General features: G+C 40.2%; 1 protein-coding gene and 2 long non-coding RNA genes across 4 annotated transcripts; 2 read left to right on the top strand and 1 right to left on the bottom strand.

The window, feature by feature from the left end:
* Positions 1-138: 138 nt before the first annotated feature.
* On the bottom strand, positions 139-18,862 carry LOC145447013 (uncharacterized). 2 transcript variants are annotated; one of them, XM_080325442.1, is made up of 4 exons: positions 16,296-18,862; positions 12,811-12,887; positions 11,891-11,943; positions 139-1,254 (listed from the first exon to the last, which is right to left on the bottom strand). In XM_080325442.1, exons 2-4 carry the CDS (start codon positions 12,822-12,824, stop codon positions 356-358), a joined length of 966 nt encoding a protein of 321 aa, XP_080181568.1. In that variant the 5' UTR covers positions 12,825-12,887; positions 16,296-18,862; the 3' UTR covers positions 139-355. The 2 variants fall into 2 exon arrangements, with proteins under 2 accessions (XP_080181568.1, XP_080181567.1); XM_080325441.1 differs by lacking the exon at positions 11,891-11,943.
* Positions 3,530-4,742, top strand: LOC145447037 (uncharacterized). Its single transcript, XR_013917419.1, has 3 exons — positions 3,530-3,775; positions 4,369-4,477; positions 4,539-4,742. It is a non-coding gene; the product is annotated as an uncharacterized LOC145447037 (long non-coding RNA).
* Positions 4,873-9,554, top strand: LOC145447035 (uncharacterized). Its single transcript, XR_013917418.1, has 3 exons — positions 4,873-5,215; positions 6,056-6,162; positions 8,082-9,554. It is a non-coding gene; the product is annotated as an uncharacterized LOC145447035 (long non-coding RNA).
* Positions 18,863-19,967: the final 1,105 nt, after the last annotated feature.

The raw sequence follows: 19,967 nt of genomic DNA on the forward strand, positions 1-19,967 counted from the left end.
TTAACTTGCAGCATTCAGAAGCAGTTTTCTGCACCGCTATTTTGCACCCAGTGCCCAATAAGCGCCCGCCATGTATAGCTATAGCCACCTGTGAGGTCACCAACTCTGCACTAGTTGTTGACGATTACCACTGACGAGTGACGAACGAAACTATTCGGGTTTATTTCCACATGAAAATATTATTCAATTGTACATTGAAGTTATGCATCACCAATAAGCTCTTCAATAATACCACGCAATGACCAAAACAGAATCGAATGCAATCAACACAACAACGTATACTATGTTGGTGCGAGGGAAACGCATCAAGTCAGAAAAGACGCGTCACGATTGCTAAGTTATTAAGACGCTTTCACTAGACGCAAAGTATAACAACAGCGACAAGAAGTAGCCCCACTAGTGCCGGCGTCAAATATATCAAGTCGATTTTCTTCAATCCATCACAGATCCGATGTTGCCCAGTGTAATTGTATGCGAGAATCGCTTTTTCAAAGGTTTGTGCTCTGTCGACATGCGTCTTCTTGTCCTCTTCGTTGGCGAAGGATGAAGATTTTCCGGCAATGGTCAGGGCATTTCTTACAACTTCCAACGCCTTTCCTTTCTCGGAGGCATCACGATATGCAGTAGCTAAATTCAGTAGGACATTGAAGTAGCACGATTCTTGATTATCGCCGAATCTATAACGTAACGTGCAGATCGCCATTTTAGCATACTTGATACAAGTTTCGTGTTGTGCGGTCGCGGTGCAAATTTCACAAATCGAGTTCATAGCGAGGGCCTGCAAATACGCCTTGCTATCAAGGTCGCAACGGATCACATCCGGCATTAGGTTATACATGTGAATCATATATGGAATCACGTAGGTCACGACAACCTTCTTCCTATGCATCAACCCCGTCGCACACGAGCGCACGATATTCACGTGTGACTCAATCCAGAAAAGACACTCGTCAGGTTTAGGGCGTTCATGGACATGCATATGCGTGGCGGTCACGTAGAGCAGCATAGCGGCTGCGAAACGATCACATTTCGCGAAATCATCGGCCCACAACGAAACGACTCGGGCGGGGACCGATTCTTCGTGTAGATCCTCAACCAATTCATTTAATGTGTCGAGATAGCACTTCTGGCATTGGTAAACTTCGGACTCGTAACGCGCTATTAATCCATCCACACGGGTAGTGCATCTTGGATAGTTCGGCGGATTGCAGGAGTCGCCGTCCTTCGTTTTAAGGTGCGGTGTCATGAAGTCCCCTGTAGCGTGTAAATATTAAAATTCGGCCCGACCATCGAGAAATAATTATATATATTTTCTCAACGACAAATCGTTTCGAGACCGACAAGGTGAAACTCTCAATAAGACAGTTACACGATACTTGTGGATGCACTCAATTAGAACTACCCGCGAAATAACACATTAGGAAGATGTGAACCCCCGGGAAGAGTTGAATTCTTGTATGGTCGAAACTACTAACTTTTCCGTGTAGGCAAACCCATAATGGCAACGAACAAGTACAAAGTATTACGCTGCTGATTTTAAACTCCAGTTTTCCGAAGATTATATAATATATAGCAGGTCCTGAAACGTTGCGGCTCTTTACGCCTTTCGATTGCCGTTTCCGATTTTGGAGATTGGTAAATAAATTCTAACCCTACACTGTAAATTCACAGCGTTGAATGAGACACAACATTGTGCATAGGTATATACAATATTTGGCTGACACATATTATCGGCTGAGATCTGACATCGAGAATCCGCCATGTTGTGTGCACGTCCACACATCATCAGGGAATGTCATAAGATGTGGGTTAATGCTCATATGATGTGTCTATAAGCTCACATGCATATCAGTATAGTCATTCCGGACGAATTTCCTGCGGTGTCAAACATTCATACCGGATATCAATTGAGAGGGAGTTTGAGTGGTCGCTGGCCAATCTTCACTCTGAAACTTCACGAAGTTACTATTGACGTGATATATCATCCCAGGCAGCCTAAACCGCGGTAATATTGATACACGTCGTAAAGCCTCGCCAAATGTGATTTGATCGGTATGTCCTTAGCCACAGATTTTTCTTCAGGCTGCAGTGTTTAATTAACAATATTATTACAGTTATAAATAACCAAGGTTGTAACCGACGGTGGTACCGGGCTTCAAGCAAATAGGTTGGTGATCAGATATTATGGTCGCGTGCTGTACCAATACCTGAGAGATATGATATACTTTTTCGCCTGCACCATCGAGATGCTTTGACGACGGAGTTGCGATACGGCCCCATGAGGATAAATAACCAAGGTTGTAACCGACGGTGGTACCGGGCTTCAAGCAAATAGGTTGGTGATCAGATATTATGGTCGCGTGCTGTACCAATACCTGAGAGATATGATATACTTTTTCGCCTGCACCATCGAGATGCTTTGACGACGGAGTTGCGATACGGCCCCATGAGGTCATCTAGTCTGCACCCCCGTTTTTTTCTCCTCCATGCTATCCGTGATTGCCCAGCGCCTAGCAGGATAGCTGCGGATACCAATTTTCGAGTCTGTGGTATGACCCGGCCGGGGATCGAACCCACGACCTGCCGCTCGAGAAGCCGGACGCATAACCATTACACTATCTCGCTCTGACGACCCGCTGTCTTGAGGTTTGCTCTGATCTGACTTTACTTACCTACGATAGTCACGTTAATCCTTATAGTTAATCGCTTGTTTCTCATTTCAGTTTATTACAAACAAAATATCAGATCAACATACCAAGAGATTGCGATAAAATAATAAGGTGATCATATTATTTCCCTACCGAACTTACTGAAGAAATTTATAATACAAATATGGATGAAACACCCCGACGTTGGACATTTTACTTGTATCCGGTACCGCTGTCATTGCCATCGAGCAACAGTATAGCAATGATTTAATTATTAGTAGTACTATAGAATGTAAACGTGGAATGGCAGCGAACGATTATGCAGCTTCGTTCCGCTTCGCTGAAGCTTTACTCGGACTTATTTTACGGCAGCTACTGTAGAATTTCTGGCAATCCAAAAGTTGTCTTCCAGAACTCAGAATTTACTGAATCCGGTCTTGATTGAAAGCTACTGTCGCACTGATTTCGAAAATATCAATCAAAATATGGTGAAGCACCGTACTGAGATTAAAAACCCCCCTCAACATCTAAAATCTGCATTGTTCAGAACAATCGGATGATCGCAAAACAATGACCCTATAACAATGACCCATTGCGGCTCTTCGATTGTTCGGACAATGCCGATAATTCAGACTTGGAGGGCGAATTCTAAGCGGTTCAGAGCCTGATCATATTTTTATTTACATTTTCGGAATCAGTGCGACAGTAGCTTTCGATCAAGACCGGATTCAATAAATTCTGAGCTCTGGAAGACAACTTTTGGATTGCCAGAAATCCTACAGTAGCTGCCGTAAAATAAGTCTGAGTAAAGCTTCAGCGAAGCGGAACGAAGCTGCAAAATCGGTCGCTGCCATTCCACGTTTACATTCTATAGTAGTACCCTTTGTATTTTATCATTGATGAAATAAAAAATTAACTCTGTCTCTTTACGCATGACTTACTGAGTCACGTGATTGTATGACGCAATCCTGAGACAATCGATCGTTACCACGCAGAACCAGTGTGAGTGAGATATACCGTGGATCTGTCAGTCTTTGTTACGTGAATCTAAATGGCATATAGCGAAGAAGTGGAGATGATTTTAGTTCAAAACGGAATGAGGAGGGAGCACATTGATTTACTGCAAGGTAATTCGTTTATGTAAATTTTCAACATCATCTGTAAATAATGTTATGTTCATGTTATCGAGTTTCACATACAGCACCAGCGCCCAGCGGTATGGGTAGATATAGATTACCTATTTTCGATCTAGCAGCTTGATGCGCCATAAGAGCAGACCATGAAAATGGGAGCTAATGCTGTTTAATAATTTCATCTGAAGATATAATAGATCTAGTGATGAAACCTCATTTGCAGATGAAGTTATGTACATCTTTCTTTGCACTTGACCTGTTTCAATTACTTGATATGGTTTGGTAGAATGTCTGATAGAAAGTTTGGTTTGTTTTCTTATCGGAACTATCGATTTGCTGTCTACACATTTATTGTCACAGACAACATCCGAGTGTTATCATGTCATGCAGGATCTGTGGCATAGTGTATTCAAAATATGAAGATCTCTGTATAGCCATTGTAAAAGGAGACACAAAAATATGAAGACACTGTACTTGTTTTGCTGTATGAAGCAGCGTCCTCTCTTGACTATGACCTACTGCCCGAATCCCTCTCCGAATTCAATATATTTTGTATTAAAGTGCATTCATGATCAAATGCTTTTCAGTATTACTTCTCAAAAAAGCTGTCGCAAAAGTTGAGGAATCTCAGACAAAAGACAAAGGCATCTGGTACATCTTCATGGAGAGCGCATGCTTTGTGTCCAGGCTCATCAGGTGATTGGGATGATTGTTATTCTTTTTTTTTATTGTTTATAAGTTTCATGTTATTCGAAAGGTCACCCTAATATAACAATTGAAGATGCAGTTGGAAACAGAGTACAACAGACCTGGCGCCAATTGGCTGAATGTCATCACTCTCATGAAGTACACTCATCACGACAGACGTAATCAGTTGAAGGTGCTAGAATTTGGTGCGTTGCGGAAATTTTGAAGAGCTTTCCAACGTTGCAAGATATTAGACTTGTAAGTTCTTTCATTCCTTACAGATGACTTCAATTTGCAGTCATAACTTCAAAAATCAGTAAAATAAAATTATTTGTGTGCTTCGGCAAATTAACCAATTATATTGCCTATGTATCTTCCTATTGCAATAATATACACTATTGGGTTAGAATTAGATTAATGAGATTTCGTGATACCATATGCTAAAAATAATTCAATTATTGTGATGATTAAATTAAGAAAATCTAATTATGTTCGTATCAAGATAAGTTAGTGCATAACTATGTATTTTAAAATGAATAATATGGATGAATTTACTCACTCTAACTAACCTGTTCAAGTGATGTGCATATTCATGACGAACAGCTCTGATTAACGCGTTGTTATTCCCAATAGATCAGACATGAGTTTCAACTGCTTGTTGCTAGATGTGTTGAAGAAATGCATGAGAAGTACATGGAAATGCTTCTCACTCGTGATAAAGTTTTTGGAGAGCAGGCTGATCAAGAGGTTTGTATTATGTTTGATAATTAACAGTGGTACAGTCATAGGCGCCGACTTTTATTTTTGCATGGGGTGGCGGCAGGCGCGTAGCCAGGGGGTGTCGAAATCCCTCTTTTTGAAACGCAAAACAACGATCTTTTGAAATGACCATTCTGACTCTAATATTCAGTTGCAATTCAACAAGTCGTATTATCGGTGTTACGCGGGGCCGCAACCCATTTGCAATATTCGTCTGTGCACGCATATCGCACAATGCTACGAGACGCGATTTCCTGCTGAAATATTTTAAACGCGGCTTGCGGCCCTCATTGATGCAAATAATGCACTTTAATTTGTAGAATTTGTATTTGTTTGTCAAATCGCGATAGGAGATGGTGTTTCTCAGAGCGCGCGATGAAATCTACGTTTCTAACGATGAGGTCGAATTTGTACATCTAATAACGAAATCAGCATAGAATGTTGTCGTTCAAACTAACGAATAAATTGAGAATTTGCGCCATCGAGAATCTCGTGTTGCATCAATTTTTGAAAACGTAATTCAACCCCGTGTACTGCACAATGCGCAGTATTAATAACAAATAAAACACTGACAAGTGACGCCGAGGGAATACGAGTGTGTAAAGCAGACAAGAATAAGTAGCCTTCAGATGATAGCAAACTAGATAGCGCGCATCTAATCAGTAATTCCACAACTTGCGTACAGCGCTAATGCCCAAACTTGCCTTTATCTGAAATGTAATGTGATGGCTGGAATGGAAACTTTTTAATTGCAGGAATGCTCCTCGCCTGTGTAATATGGTTCTTATTAGTCCTTCACCTGTCTATTATGATTCTAATTGTTCGCAGGGAACTGAAGACGATGAAATTCGTATCCTGCTCGAACTGCAGAAGGCTCTCGAATAGACAAGAAAATAAAGTCGAACCATGGTTTGAGTGCGATGTGTCTTTGTCAGGTAAGATTTGCTACCAGTCTAGTATGGATCTGCTTCAGTTTAGATATACATAGAAGTTCTAGAAAATAGAATCCTCAGATATGATCGAAATTCTTGAGCCGTCCCAAAACGAAGGTAAATTATGCTATGCTAAACACTGCGCTCAACGTAATGGGGCTGCAAAATTTTGTATTAAGACCAACTGATGTGGCTGTGCGTCATCGATTCTTAACCCGTTGCGAAAATATGCGATGGCGAAGTTAACGCACTAGAAACGCGGAAGCTCGAGCGTAACGGGTCTTATGCAAAATTCATTTAATTTATGTTTATCATATTTTGGAATCGGGAAAGGAGGATTTTCACACTAACAGTATTGGAGTTACCAAAAAGGAAGACATTTGGGCGTCCTAGGACGACAATTTCAAAAACCTGAAAAAGGAGGACAAATCCTCCTAAAGGAGATCGTATGTTAACCCTAATTTAATTGCAGCACCATTACGGTGGCTTTCTGAAGACAATGTCTACGGCAAATTTTTTTCGACCTGCGAGTTGATTTGAGACCACAACATTTTTATAGTGCAGTGCCCCTCTAAGATTGAGCAGCTAACAAGCTATGATGGAACGAAGTCCGAGGTTCATTGTTACCCCTTAAAATTCTGATGATGTAGAGAAATTCATGCATCTGAACACAATTAATGCTTCAATTTATAATCAAATAATATATCAACTTTTATTCAATTTGCCCTTTGGAGCTAAGCTTGTTAACTGTGCTCTGCACTCTAAAAACTATTGTGATCTCAACTTCAAGGGCGAAACGGGAAAATTTTTCAGGCTGCAGCCATTTTCTTCAGAACGTCACCGTAATGGAGCTGCAATTTATTGAATTTTCCACAGGGGAATCATACTCTAGCAGTCAGGCAGAAATCGAACTTTATATAGTTGTCAGCCGATGCTATGAAGGAAACATGTCGTACACGCCGTATGTCCCAAAAAAATAGAATACACTAGGCCCGATTTTGACATGAATCTCCTGACTGAACATCTTCCGTTGAACGCAGTATCTAAATTACCTTCGCGTGTACGACATATTTCCTTCATAATAACATCGGCTGACAACGATATAAAGTTCGATTTCTGCGTGACTGCTGGAGCATGATTCCGATGTGGAAAATTCAAAAAATTTGCAGCTTCTTTACGGTGGCGTTCTGAAGAAAATGGCTGCGGCCTAAAAAAATTTCTCGTTTCGCCCTTCAATTTGAGACGACATGATTTTTAGAGTGCAGTGCCCCTTCAAACTATGCGCTGATTCAACTGCACTTGAATCTTTAGTATGAGAAGCAGTGTCGTAACCAAGTCACAAGGCTCCGAGTCACAACTCGATCTCGCGTTTTGTAGGATTGACTCGAGTCAAGTCCGAGTCAAAATCAACAAGTAGAGGTTCGAGTCCGATTCATGGTGTTATGACTCGAATCCAAGTCATTGTGTCGACGGCTCAGCTTCCAGTTAAAGTCTTGGTAACCCAGTTGTTGATATCGAATGGTTCGCATGTTAATATATTCATTTTCCTCATTTGTAGCAGTTTCTGATCTCATTTTAAGTACCAGTACCAATAGACGAAATCTCAATAGTGTGGTCACTTTACTATTCTTTGAAATTACAATGAAATGTCGATCTTGGTCATCTGAGTCTCGAGTCATATGACTTGGTTCGAGTCATGCGTAATGACTCAAGTCGAGTCAATACACAGTTTGTGTCGAATCGAGTCATTTTTGTGTTCTGAGAAAATGACCCGAGTCATGAGAAAGTCATTACTCGAGTCATTACATCCCTGATGAGAAGTCCCCTGTAAGCATTTCTTGCTGAAGTTGGTCATGTGCTCTGGATTTGCACGTGAATATTTAGCAAAATAATTTAAAGCTAACATATTGTTTTAATTCCAGGCACATACAGTCGATTTACCGACTTCAAAGTTGACTCCTCATCTTTTGATTGCACGTCATGAGAATGGAGATGAACAATCGTGGATGGCGGCCAATGGCATCACCATCAAGCACAGATCCGAAAACCAAAGAAGACCGTTTGAGATGATAATTGATCTCGTAGCATGCTACTACTCATGAGATCTTAGTTATCCCAAGGTCTTTCAAATAATGCCATTCATTCAATGTGTCCTTGTTGGTGATAAAAATTCGGGATTTCAGTTGAACAAGTCCGTCAATTCTTGGAAAAAATATCAAAATGCCCAGCAATCGATTAAAAAAATGTAGGCTAATTAATCTCCCTTGCTCAAAGTACTTGTGCTGTGAGTACTGCTTTCTTTTGGTACCTGCACATAGTGGATTTTGTTATTTTTTGCATTTGCAAAATAATTTGTCTTTTTTGTGGCTAGACTTTTTGCTATGCATTCAATTTGTAAACTTTTCGTTTTTAGTGGCACTGTACATTAAGGCTTTTCCAAAATAACATACTGTTGAGCCAAAATTGGTTTACTATGTTTTTTTGGCAATTCAATCATTTGATCATGTAACTAGTCAATTCGTGAGAAACAGTGTTTATTGGTAACATTACTGTTCATACACTTTGCTTTAGTTCCGAATCCAGTTCTTTTATACTGTTATTACTGTTACATAGCATATTCATATTGAAATGAACCCGAATATTTTCGGTCGACACTTGTCATGTCAGTGGTAATCGTCAGCAAATCTAGTGGAGATTTGGAAAGGACATTGTATATCAACAATCGTATCACAAAATATGACGTCATCAGCATGAAATTTCGAGAGAGAGAGCGTTCAGTGCACTATTTCCAGCTGGAACACGAAAGCCTGTTTACAGAGTTTAGGCTGGTGTATTTTATACATGTGATTTCCGCTGCCATTAGTCCCTTTACTTCCACTATTGCGATTGGGTTGTTGTATAATGTATATCTCTATGTTGGCGTTGAGCGTTTCGCGAGTGACTTGGAGTTTTTCTAGTACTTTGATTAGCATACTGTGGTTCACTTATCAAAATACACCAGCCGGAACTCTGTCAACAGAAGGAGGTCGTGTACCAGCTGCATCGGAATAGTGCACTGAACGCTCTCTCGAAATTTCATGCTGGTGACATCATATTTTGTGATACGATTTTGTTGATAAACAATGTTCTTTCCAATTCTTTCCTAGTTACTGACGATTACCCCTGACGAGTGTCAGCCGAAAATATTCGGGCTCATTTCAATATGAACATACTATTCAATTGTATATTGAAGTTCTTTACCTCCAAGAAGCTCTGTTATTATTGTATAAAATCCTGTCTTACAGTGTCAAAAAATTGTTGTTTTCAATTTTTCTTGTCATATTTATAACGGCAATTTGCACTTTTAACGTACATTTTACAACCGATTCTTTTAAAATAAAATATTTTTCCAGAGCCTGTGGAGGTATATCAGGTACATAATTTAGAGCTCTGCAGTGATAGGTACGGACACGCCACTTCAGACCACACAATATTATGACATACATCGCTACCACGCAATGTGGCATCTAAAAAAAAATTCGAATATTGTGTGTTTTTTATGTGCATAAATGCACGCGTTTCGGTTTACAGTGTACGTATACGGCAAGGCAAGAAATAATGTTTATACAATTCACAAAATTCCAATGCGTGATCGGACGAAAGATGGGGCGTACTTGTCCAATTGTCCATTAATGAACGTTTGATGGTGGCACAATGGGTGCATTGTGATCTAAATTTGAGGCTGATAATTATCAGCGGTAGCGCAGATCAAGCTCACGTCCGGGCGGACGAAAGTGCATCCCTGAATGCAACCATTACGTTTGTATTGCAGGCTAATGCTAACGAGAACTGCAGAGTTAAGTCATAAAAATCTCATAAAGAAATATTAATTAACCTACGACAGTCGCAGGCAGCCGGAATCAGGCTTGGACAACTACCAGATTTTCCAAATTAGATTAGAATTGGAATGACTGAATTCGCAAAAATTGAACATTGAATCGAATTAAGTTCAAATCGAAATAGAATTCATTCTCATGAGCATGAGGATGGCAAATTTCTGTACAGCAAGTTTGACTCGTGTCGATACAGTTCTCCTGTAGAATTTTCACTAAAACCAGAAATTAGAATAGTATGAAGAATATAGTGTAAAATCATTTTACAAATGAGATTAGAATTAAAATTAGAGCAAAGTAACATTTCACAAATTAATTAAAATTCGATGATCGCATTACTAGTCTATTTCAACATCTCGAATTATCTAGCTATCCATGTCTGGCTGTGAAATATCTGCTCTCTGATATAACGATACAACAGCTCCTAGTGTACGTGTGTAGAACGTTTCGGTAGGCATCATATATCGTTGACGTTTTGTTGGCAAATATAGATTTATCAGGAATAATAACCGACCGTCGCCATTAGCAGCAGAAAAACGTATCTGCATTCTTAGAATATTGGACTATTTGTATAACCTACTTCTTGATGTTGTCGCTTCTTCATCATAGCAGAATTGCCCATTAAACAATTGAAGGGCAAACGAACAAAAATTTTCGGCCGCAGCCATTTCATTCAGAACGCCACCGTAATGGAGCTGCAATTTATTGGAATTTCCACAGGACCTTCACGCTCCAGCTGCCGCGGCTGCTTAACCCGTTGCATGGCACGATGTCTTCACTGTCGCACTTGCTTGACGCGATTAGGCAGTCATGTAGAGAACGAATTTTAGATAGTTGTCAGCCGATGTTATGAAGGTAATATGTCCAAAGTTCATTCTCTACGTGACTGCCTTATCGCGTCGAGCAAGTGCGACGATGAAAACATCGTGCCATGCAACGAGTTAAGCAGCCGCTGCTGCGGCAGCTGGAGCGTGAAAGTCCTGTAAAAATTTCAATAAATTGCAGCTCCATTACGGTGGCGTTCTGAAGGAAATGACCGCGGCCAAAAATTTTTGTTCGTTTTGCCCTTCAATTTGAGACCACATTATTTTCAGAGCGCAGTGCCCCTTTAAGAGGATCGACTATGTCCTAAACTTTGAAACTGATGATTCACGGTAATACTGGTGACCTTCAAGGTAATTATTTTACCTCGAGATATTGCCTGTCGCAACTCCTAAGTCTCGTAGCACGAACGGCACAATTGGAACTTAGATTGAACAAATGCTATAGTTGAGGATCTATAAGGTGGCAATTAGCTTACAACAGTCTGCATGAAATGTCAAAACTGATCGCGCCTATTCAATATCCACGACAGCAGGGGTGGTCAATTATTTTCCTCCGCGGGCCAAATGAGAAGTAGAAAATACGTTGGCGGGCCGAGTGAAAATTTTTAGCTATATTCCCCAGCGTATTTTATGGTATTTCTAAATAACATTGTTAATAAGTGTTGCTCAATGAATGCGTTGATGTTAGGTAATGAGAAAGTGGTGGTTAATTAAAAAAATATCTGTTTGCCGTCATGATTCGAAACAATGTTAAACATGATACATTTTTAACTATCTTCAAACCCCCATACTAAAACAGTGGTTCTCAAACTCTTTTTAGACACGTGCCTAAAAGAGATTACATGATATCACAACATATTAAAAAGAGCAACCAGCATACTAGCAATCGCGACGGATATAGTTTGACGGCATGGAAGGTTATGGTTGTTGACGAGAGAATTCTGTAATATGAAAGTTGGAGAATACACAGAGAAATAAAGCATACTCAGGGGTTAAACTGCGCGGAGCGCGAAAAAAAATATCATTTAACTTCACCTTCGCGCCTCCCGTCTGATGCATTCACGCCCCTCAGTTCGAGAACCACTGCACTGAAATGTATATGGGATAGTACAAAGTTAGTCTTGGTTGCTGCATTCCGAGCAGTGTGCAGCTCAAATAGCCTTGATGTTGAGCGACGTTTTGCAGTTTTTCTGAAATTCGCCCTCCTTTGACCGATTGTTTCGTGTTTTAGTCAAAATTAATCTTACTAGCCAAACATCGTGGCCGGGGACCGTGCGGCGTGCATGTGTGAATTCGCCAAATCGTACCGGCAAAAACTAAAAGGATGGGTATACCCAGTTAACTCCAGTATACAATTATTTAGTGCTCTGAACCTTTTGAATTTCAGCTTTCGGCTTTCTCTTTTTGACATGGCCGTTCATCTTTTATGGGTGATAGTTAGATGGGTCATATAGTAATCGCGATCTCTGATTGATTTGTTTTTCGAATTACGGATTTGGAAACGCCTCGTGTAACAATTTGAATACATGTACCCGTAAAGTGCATAATGTGACAATGGAAACAAAGAAGGTTTGACGTAAACTACATGGAAATAGTGATTTCCTGTGAATTTAATTGTTACTCATACTTTGCCACATTGCCTTTATTTTGAATCTGGATTACGCATGCGAGGTACGTAGGCAGCGTAATCGTGGCATATTAATGAACACGAACAGGCTTCAAAGTAAACGAATTTCCTGTTTAGTTGATACAGCCTATGGTTTTAGTTCACGTATCAACATTCAAAGAGCAGGGTTAATGTTATGAATTCCAGGCAACCTTTCGCGGGCCGCACTTTGCCCAGGCCCTTTCGTTCAATATAAATCTTGCGGGCGAGATCATATTCACTTCATGATACGCGATGCAGTCGAAATCCCATTCCCACGAAACCGCATTTGGGAAATGAGTAATCTTACCGGATCCTTTGCATCCTAGCTGTTCGGAAATTAGGGCTTCGCGAAATTTGCTCACGGCGATATTGTTTCCCATAAACCTAACAAATACAAAAAAATCATGAATGAACATTAGCATCACTGCTTCATAGCAAATGCCATCCTGACGAGAATAACTATCTGCCAATGAAGATATACCAATTTAAAATCGTGTGCATCTCTTAGTATAGTATATTTGAGGGATTTCAATATCTTTTGACATAGCAGACAGGAGGTCACAAATTAATATCATTCAACCAGGGCTGTGGAGTCGGTAAATTTTACCACCGACTCCGGCTCCGACTCCGACTCCACACATTTTCAATATACCGACTCCGACTCCGACTCCTGAGTCTTTAAACGTACCGACTCCGACTCCGACTCCGACTCCTGGGTCTTTAAACGTACCGACTCCGACTCCCGACTCCGACTCCGACTCCAGCATTATTACCAATTTACCTCGAAAATTATATACCACATTGTAGGTTGAATGACTATCATACAACCATTAAACATATGCAAACATATGATTAACTGTGGCATGCTGAATTGTTTCATTGTTGCACAGCTCGAATTATCCACCATGCAATTAACATGAAATAAAGATTTGCTAAATATCCTTCCTTATTCAAGTTTTTATAACATGGACTATCTAATATCCTGAAATGTATGAATCATTCAAATATGGCAGATATCCAATCCTGTATAATAAAAATGTAGATAAAAAATCCAAGTGAAGCTCTGGTGTATGACTCAGCAACTAATAAAGAAATTGAACTTACTAATTTTGTCGTTACACACTATCCTGATTACAAGCACAAACACTCTCTTACTACTAGTAATAGACATTGGTCATAAATGGAATTTAGTTAAGTAGTCAAAGACCATAGCCTATGTCTAGTCTACATGTACTTAATAAAGTATTCAAGTATTGGGACTTGCAGTCTTTCTTAATCATTTTTTCTACCCAAACAGCTAAGCTACACTACAAATATTTTTAATTTTGTCAAATGGGAAGCATCGTTTGGTCATATTTACATATTTTTACAATTTTACAAAACCAGCCGATGCATTTTCTCTGTCACAGTACCATGCTATAATTCTAAAAATTGCATCAATTTTGACTGCATCGCGAAAACGCATCTTGCGATTTCCTTCCCTTACGCAACTGAGTTGTAATTTGCAAGTAATGTCTTTTATCTATATCAGGGGTGGGCAACTTTTGCGGCGAAAGGGACACCTGAGATTTACGAACCATTGCGCGGGCAACAGGAATGCTGATAACCTTTTTTTAGTCGTCGATAGGAGCGAATCGAATTATGAAACATTGCAAACAAGACTTATATTACTACGCTCTAAAATTGATAACATTATGTCATCCAACTGTGCAGTGCGCAACCAGGCCCTGGTCGCGCGAAGCGCGAAATTTTTTTGCAAGATAACGACTGAATTAGGCTACAGCTATATCAATAAATATGTCGCTAACATACATTGGGGGTCGCATCTGTATACCACTGGGCTCATTTGGCAAGGACAGGATTATTCGACTTTTGAACATAGCAAAATCGACGGTATCAGTGAACATGCCTCTATCATTTTGTGCAAATGTTTTGTCCACGATCTCACTGCGAGTGCACAAGCGAAGCCGTATCTCTTAATTGCGAATATAGTTGGACTCAATTCTGTGAAGAATATGTATTTATAATTTTCAAAAGGGGGCTCAAATACTGAATGCAAGAAATCTAGTGACAATGAATCATGCGAAGTACCGAGAAAAATTTCAAGTCAAATAAATCTATGCTATGAAATATTCTACTTCATGGTCATATACGAAGATCTGGGATAAATGTTGCTGACCCCTGCCCTGGATACGTCAATGCCTCAGAACTGTTGTTTTAGTCATCATCAAATTTCTCGGTCATGCTAATCAAATTTTGGTTGGCCTTGCAATTGTACCTGATGTCATAAATAATTTCGAGAATTACCTCGCAGGCCACACCCTAACCTTCTCGTGTGCCAAATTTGGCCTGCGTGCCACGGGCTGGCCGCAGCTGATCTGTATGGTTAATAATATCAGTGATTGGTGGTACACAAAAATTATATTGAAAATTCTTTGAAAGCAAATGTTTTCGTGATAGAGAAGTTGGAGTCGGAGTCGAAATCATAGTCATTCTCACAAACTCCGACTCCGACTCCAGTCAGTATTTTCCCACCAACTCCGACTCCGACTCCAGCTATTACAGTTTTCACGACTCCGACTCCGACTCCGACTCCATCAAGCGAAAATTACCCCGACTCCGACTCCGACTCCACCGACTCCGACTCCGACTCCACAGCCCTGCATTCAACGAAGTCATTATACCAACGGGTCCGCCAGAATACGGTCATTATCATTTACGAGCCCTACAATTTCCAAGACACCACTCAGCTCAACCGGTAAATTTGATTACGTGAGCAGAGAGAGAATAAAAATGGATAGCAATATATATGCAATTTCTGAACATATTGACTCATTCAATCATGAATTATCAAATTGTTTCATTTTCAATTCACCACCGAGTCAAGTCTGAGTCCAAGTCATTATGTTCACTGTTCAGGTTTCAGTTCAATCAGAATCAACCAATTTTAAACTCTGTTATTCTTTGAATTACAATGAAATGTCTTTCATGGCCATCCCAGTCTCGAGTCATATAACTTGGTTCGACTCAATCCAGGGTCACCAGAAGGCCTACATACGGAGATCGAAAAATTATTATATTTATTTTATTAATATTTAATTTATATTCCGTTGCTATACGTTTGTCGCTGCATCCTAGTTTCGTGGAGATATAGGGTATTTGTGGAGTTTATTATGCCATCGGGGAAATGAAACCGATTGAGAGAAACAGGGAAACTGTTAAGCAGATTGCCAATGAGTACCGTACTGCAATCATGCATAACTATAACTGCGAATATTATCTATTGCGTCTTTCCGATTCGTACGTTTGGGCGATTTTCATCTCTTTTGACATATCAGACAGGAGGTCACGAAATAACATCATGTACCGAAGTCATTATACCAACGGGCCTGCCCGAATATGTTTCAACTCTTATTCACGGGCCCTTCCTCTTCCAAGACAACACCTCACTCGGCTCTACCGATAAATCTGATTACGTGGGCAGAGAGAGGATAACAACATTCAAATCACTATACATGCAATCCCGATAATATTGCATTATAAAAAATGCGTTTCGCGCGACTATTCGATAACTAACCCACTGATGAGTATGACAAATCTCGCTGACAGTAGGGGTGAAAATACAACCTGGTTTATCATCTTATGGTGGGTCAAATATCTACGTTTTTTGGGGGGAAGGGAGGGGGCTGACGAAGTGCTCTTTCGGCCCTGCTTAAACCGAGACTTCAATAGAATGTATATAGCTTCCTATACGCATTGATCCAGCACTATACGAACATGATAATAACTCACTCGTACGCAGATGGTTTAGCATTTTTTCCATTCCCTTGTATTTCGGCATTTCCAACATCATCCAATTTAAACATTGTTCCACAGTTCCCCACTAACCCTCTTAGCTACAACAACTGTGATAGGTTATCGCTTATGCTTCGTAATACCATGATGGTAATCTTTATGCTAATTGCATGCGAAGCCTCGAACGCTCATATGATCTACATTAGTATGCAGCCACATATATACCTTCATAATCAAATATGATGAACTATACCGTAACCGTTTCTCACGTGTAACCTTGTCACACATGTGCGGCACATACAAGTCTTTCCGTAATAGGATTAGTACGAAGAATCATGAAAACGTCAGCACAGTTAGAGATTTAAATTACTCAAAACATCAACTTCCTATCTACCTACAACCTGCGTATACATACAAACACTGTATTCGTCACCATCATAATAAAATCACACTACATGAACATCGTCTAACTCCGTGAGATACACCCTACAAAATATCTGATTCAATCTCGACACCATTGATTCATTTCTATACCGCTCCTATCACATAGCTCGTGAGCGATCAATTCTAAAATCCATGTTAGTCTGGTTGTCTGGACACGTCAGCTGGTCAATAATCATTGATAGCAATCATTACAGCAGGCTCCCATAAGCTACGTTGTTCTACGTTCTGATCAGACATAATCAAGAGCGTGCACGATTGGAACTGCGCCAAGATGATTTATTGGAGTGCATTTTAACATACAAATTCATAGGTCAATTCATTCTATGCACGTAACACTTTATTGATTAGGGCTATTAGAGCTAGCAAAATCCCCCGGGTCGCGTTCGTGTTCAAGATGTGGAACTTATTAATCCAGAGGCTCGCGTTTGCAATCGAACCTTGGTAGGTTCTATCATGTGTGCATATTCGTGAAATACAGTACACTGCTATTTCAAGAAATCTTTCAACATGGTAACAATTCCTTGCATTTCGACTGTATGGCAGTCAAAAGAATGTAAATTCAAAACAAAACTAAGACTAGCGTTGCCACATCATGAACCAGCCGCCGAACGCGCTAACAGATTCCGCCACAGAGACGGGCCGAGAACTTCGGCACTTGGTTGTCGATTATATACCAGAATGTTTTCACGGATTCTTCCAATTACAATCAAACGTCCCTGTGCGGGCTTGAACCACCAACCGTTAACAGCCGAACGCCCTAACCCATTGCGCCACAGAGACCGGCCGCCGGTAATAGCACCCAGTAGTAGACATCACAACAGATTGATTTCTAAAATTCTTCAAAATACGATATCTAAATTATTGAAATTAGCCAATATTAGTTGTAATAAAAACACACTCTGACTTCTGACTCAAGTGAAGATCTCAGTAAGTTCGTAATGTTTTCGACTGATCATTCGTACCCGTGTTACTGTATGCGGAATAGAAACACATGACGACCCTTGGTGGCCTTCAACCACCAACCGCTCGGTACAAAGTACATCGCAGAAGCTCGCATAGCACTGATGGACTATGTCGATTGGATATACAATATACATGGAAATCATTCAAACGAGCTATAGGTGTATAGCAGACCTGGGCAAAGTGCGGCCCGCGACAGGTTGCCGGGAATTCAAAATATAAAAACTTGCTTTTTGAATGACTAAAACCATAGGCTGTATCAAATGAACGGGAAATTCGTTTACTTTGAAGCCTGCTCAATAATATGCCACGATTACGCTGCCTACGCACCTCGCATGCGTTATACAGACTTACAATAAAGGCAATGTGGCAAAGAATGAGTAGTAATTGAAGTCATAAGAAATTACTCTTTCCATATAGTTTAGTTCGAACCTTCTTTGTTGCCATTGTCATTGACAATGTCACGTTACGCATTATACGGCATGTGTTTCAAATTGATACGTGATACGTTTTCAAATTCCCTATTCGTAAAACAAGTCAATCAGTGCTCGCGACTACTATATGACTCATCATATCTATCACCCATAAATTATTAACGGGCATGCGAAAACAAGCCGAAAAGGTTTAGGTTTAGACTAGAGCACTAAATACTTGTATACTGGATTCAGGGATAAACTCGTCCTTTTAGTTTTTGCCGGGCATGTCACCGAGATTTAAGATATTAATTAAAGTCAATCCTATGACAAAAACACGAAACACGTGGTCAAGGGAGGGCGCAGTTCAGAAGAACTGCAAGCTTCGCGCAACATAAAGGCTTTTATGCTTCACAGTGCACACTGCTTGAAAGATAGCGAACAAGAAAACCAGCTTCGTAGTATTCCATATACATTTCAGTGCAGTTGTTCTCGAACTGGGGGCGTAAAAGGATCAGAAGGGAAGCGCGAAGCCGAAGTTTACCGAAAAACTTTTTCACGCTACGCGCGATTTACCCCAGCATATTGTTTATGCTCAGTGTATTCTCCGACTTTTATATTTCAGAATTTTCGCTTCAACAGCCAGAACTTTCCATGACATCAACCTATCCGTTGGGATTGCTGGCATTCTGATTACACTTTTTAATATTTTGTAATATGATGATAAGGCGGGCGCGAAATTTTTCACTATCATGAAGGAAGGCGTGTCTAAAAAAGCTTGAGAACCACTGTTTTAGAGTCTTAATAGCAGAACGTGGATGTGGGTTTGCAGAGAGGTAAATATGTATCATGTTTAACATTGTTTCCAATTATGACGGCAAATGGATATTTTTAATTAACCGTCAATTTTTCATTACCTAATATCAACACATTCACTGAGCAGCATTTACTTACAATGCAATTTAGAAATAAAATTAAAATACGCTGGAGAATATAGCTAAAATTTTTCACTCGGCCCGCCAACGTATTTTCTACTTCTCATTTGGCCCGCGGAGGAAGCTAATTACCCGCCCCTGGTGTATAGGCTACTATAGCCAGACGAAGCTCGAAGATTTCATATAATTGGAAAGTTGCTATTACTGCGAACATAGTCAGCAGATTTCCATATAGGTCGTGGTAGGTTTGAGCAAAGTTGCTGACCAGTCATTTTTTTGGGATCAGCACGACAAATATAGAGATGGGTCGCGGGGGATTGTGAGATCGAAATGCTGGGTCGTGACCAAAAAAAGGACAGGGACCTCTGGCTATTCAACGTGCACACACAGAGGAAATGTTTTGCAACGGTTGCCCGGATAACTAATCAAGCCTTCTGAGCCATTAAGGTCCGAATTGTATCTAATTTGTACAAACTAGTAATTTTCGAAACAATATGGTTTTAGTGTGTCCAGTCAGACTCGATCAAATTATATGACTCGAGACATTCTATATATGACTCAGGGTTGTACCAAGTCACAAGGCTCCGAGTCACAAGTCAATCTCACTTTTATAGATTTGACTCAAATCAAGTCGAGTCATGTTCAATCCACCACCGAGTCAAGTCCTAGTCCAAGTCAGCGAGCAGAGAGTCGAGTCATGGTAATATGATTCGAGTCCGAGTCCAAGTCATTGTGTTGACTGCTCGGTTTCCAGCTAAAGTATCGTTAAACCCACTTTATAATATACTAATTTTCCTCACTTTTAGCAGTTTCTGGTGGCATTTTCAAGTGACAGTACCAATAGACGAAATCTCAATACTGTGGTTACTTTACTATTCTTTGAAATTACAATTTAATGTCGGCATTCGCCGTCTGAG

The sequence above is a fragment of the Botryllus schlosseri genome, chromosome 9 (assembly GCF_051294905.1).
Source record: "Botryllus schlosseri isolate E-star chromosome 9, Bs_hap1, whole genome shotgun sequence".
NCBI classification, from domain to species: domain Eukaryota; kingdom Metazoa; phylum Chordata; class Ascidiacea; order Stolidobranchia; family Styelidae; genus Botryllus; species Botryllus schlosseri.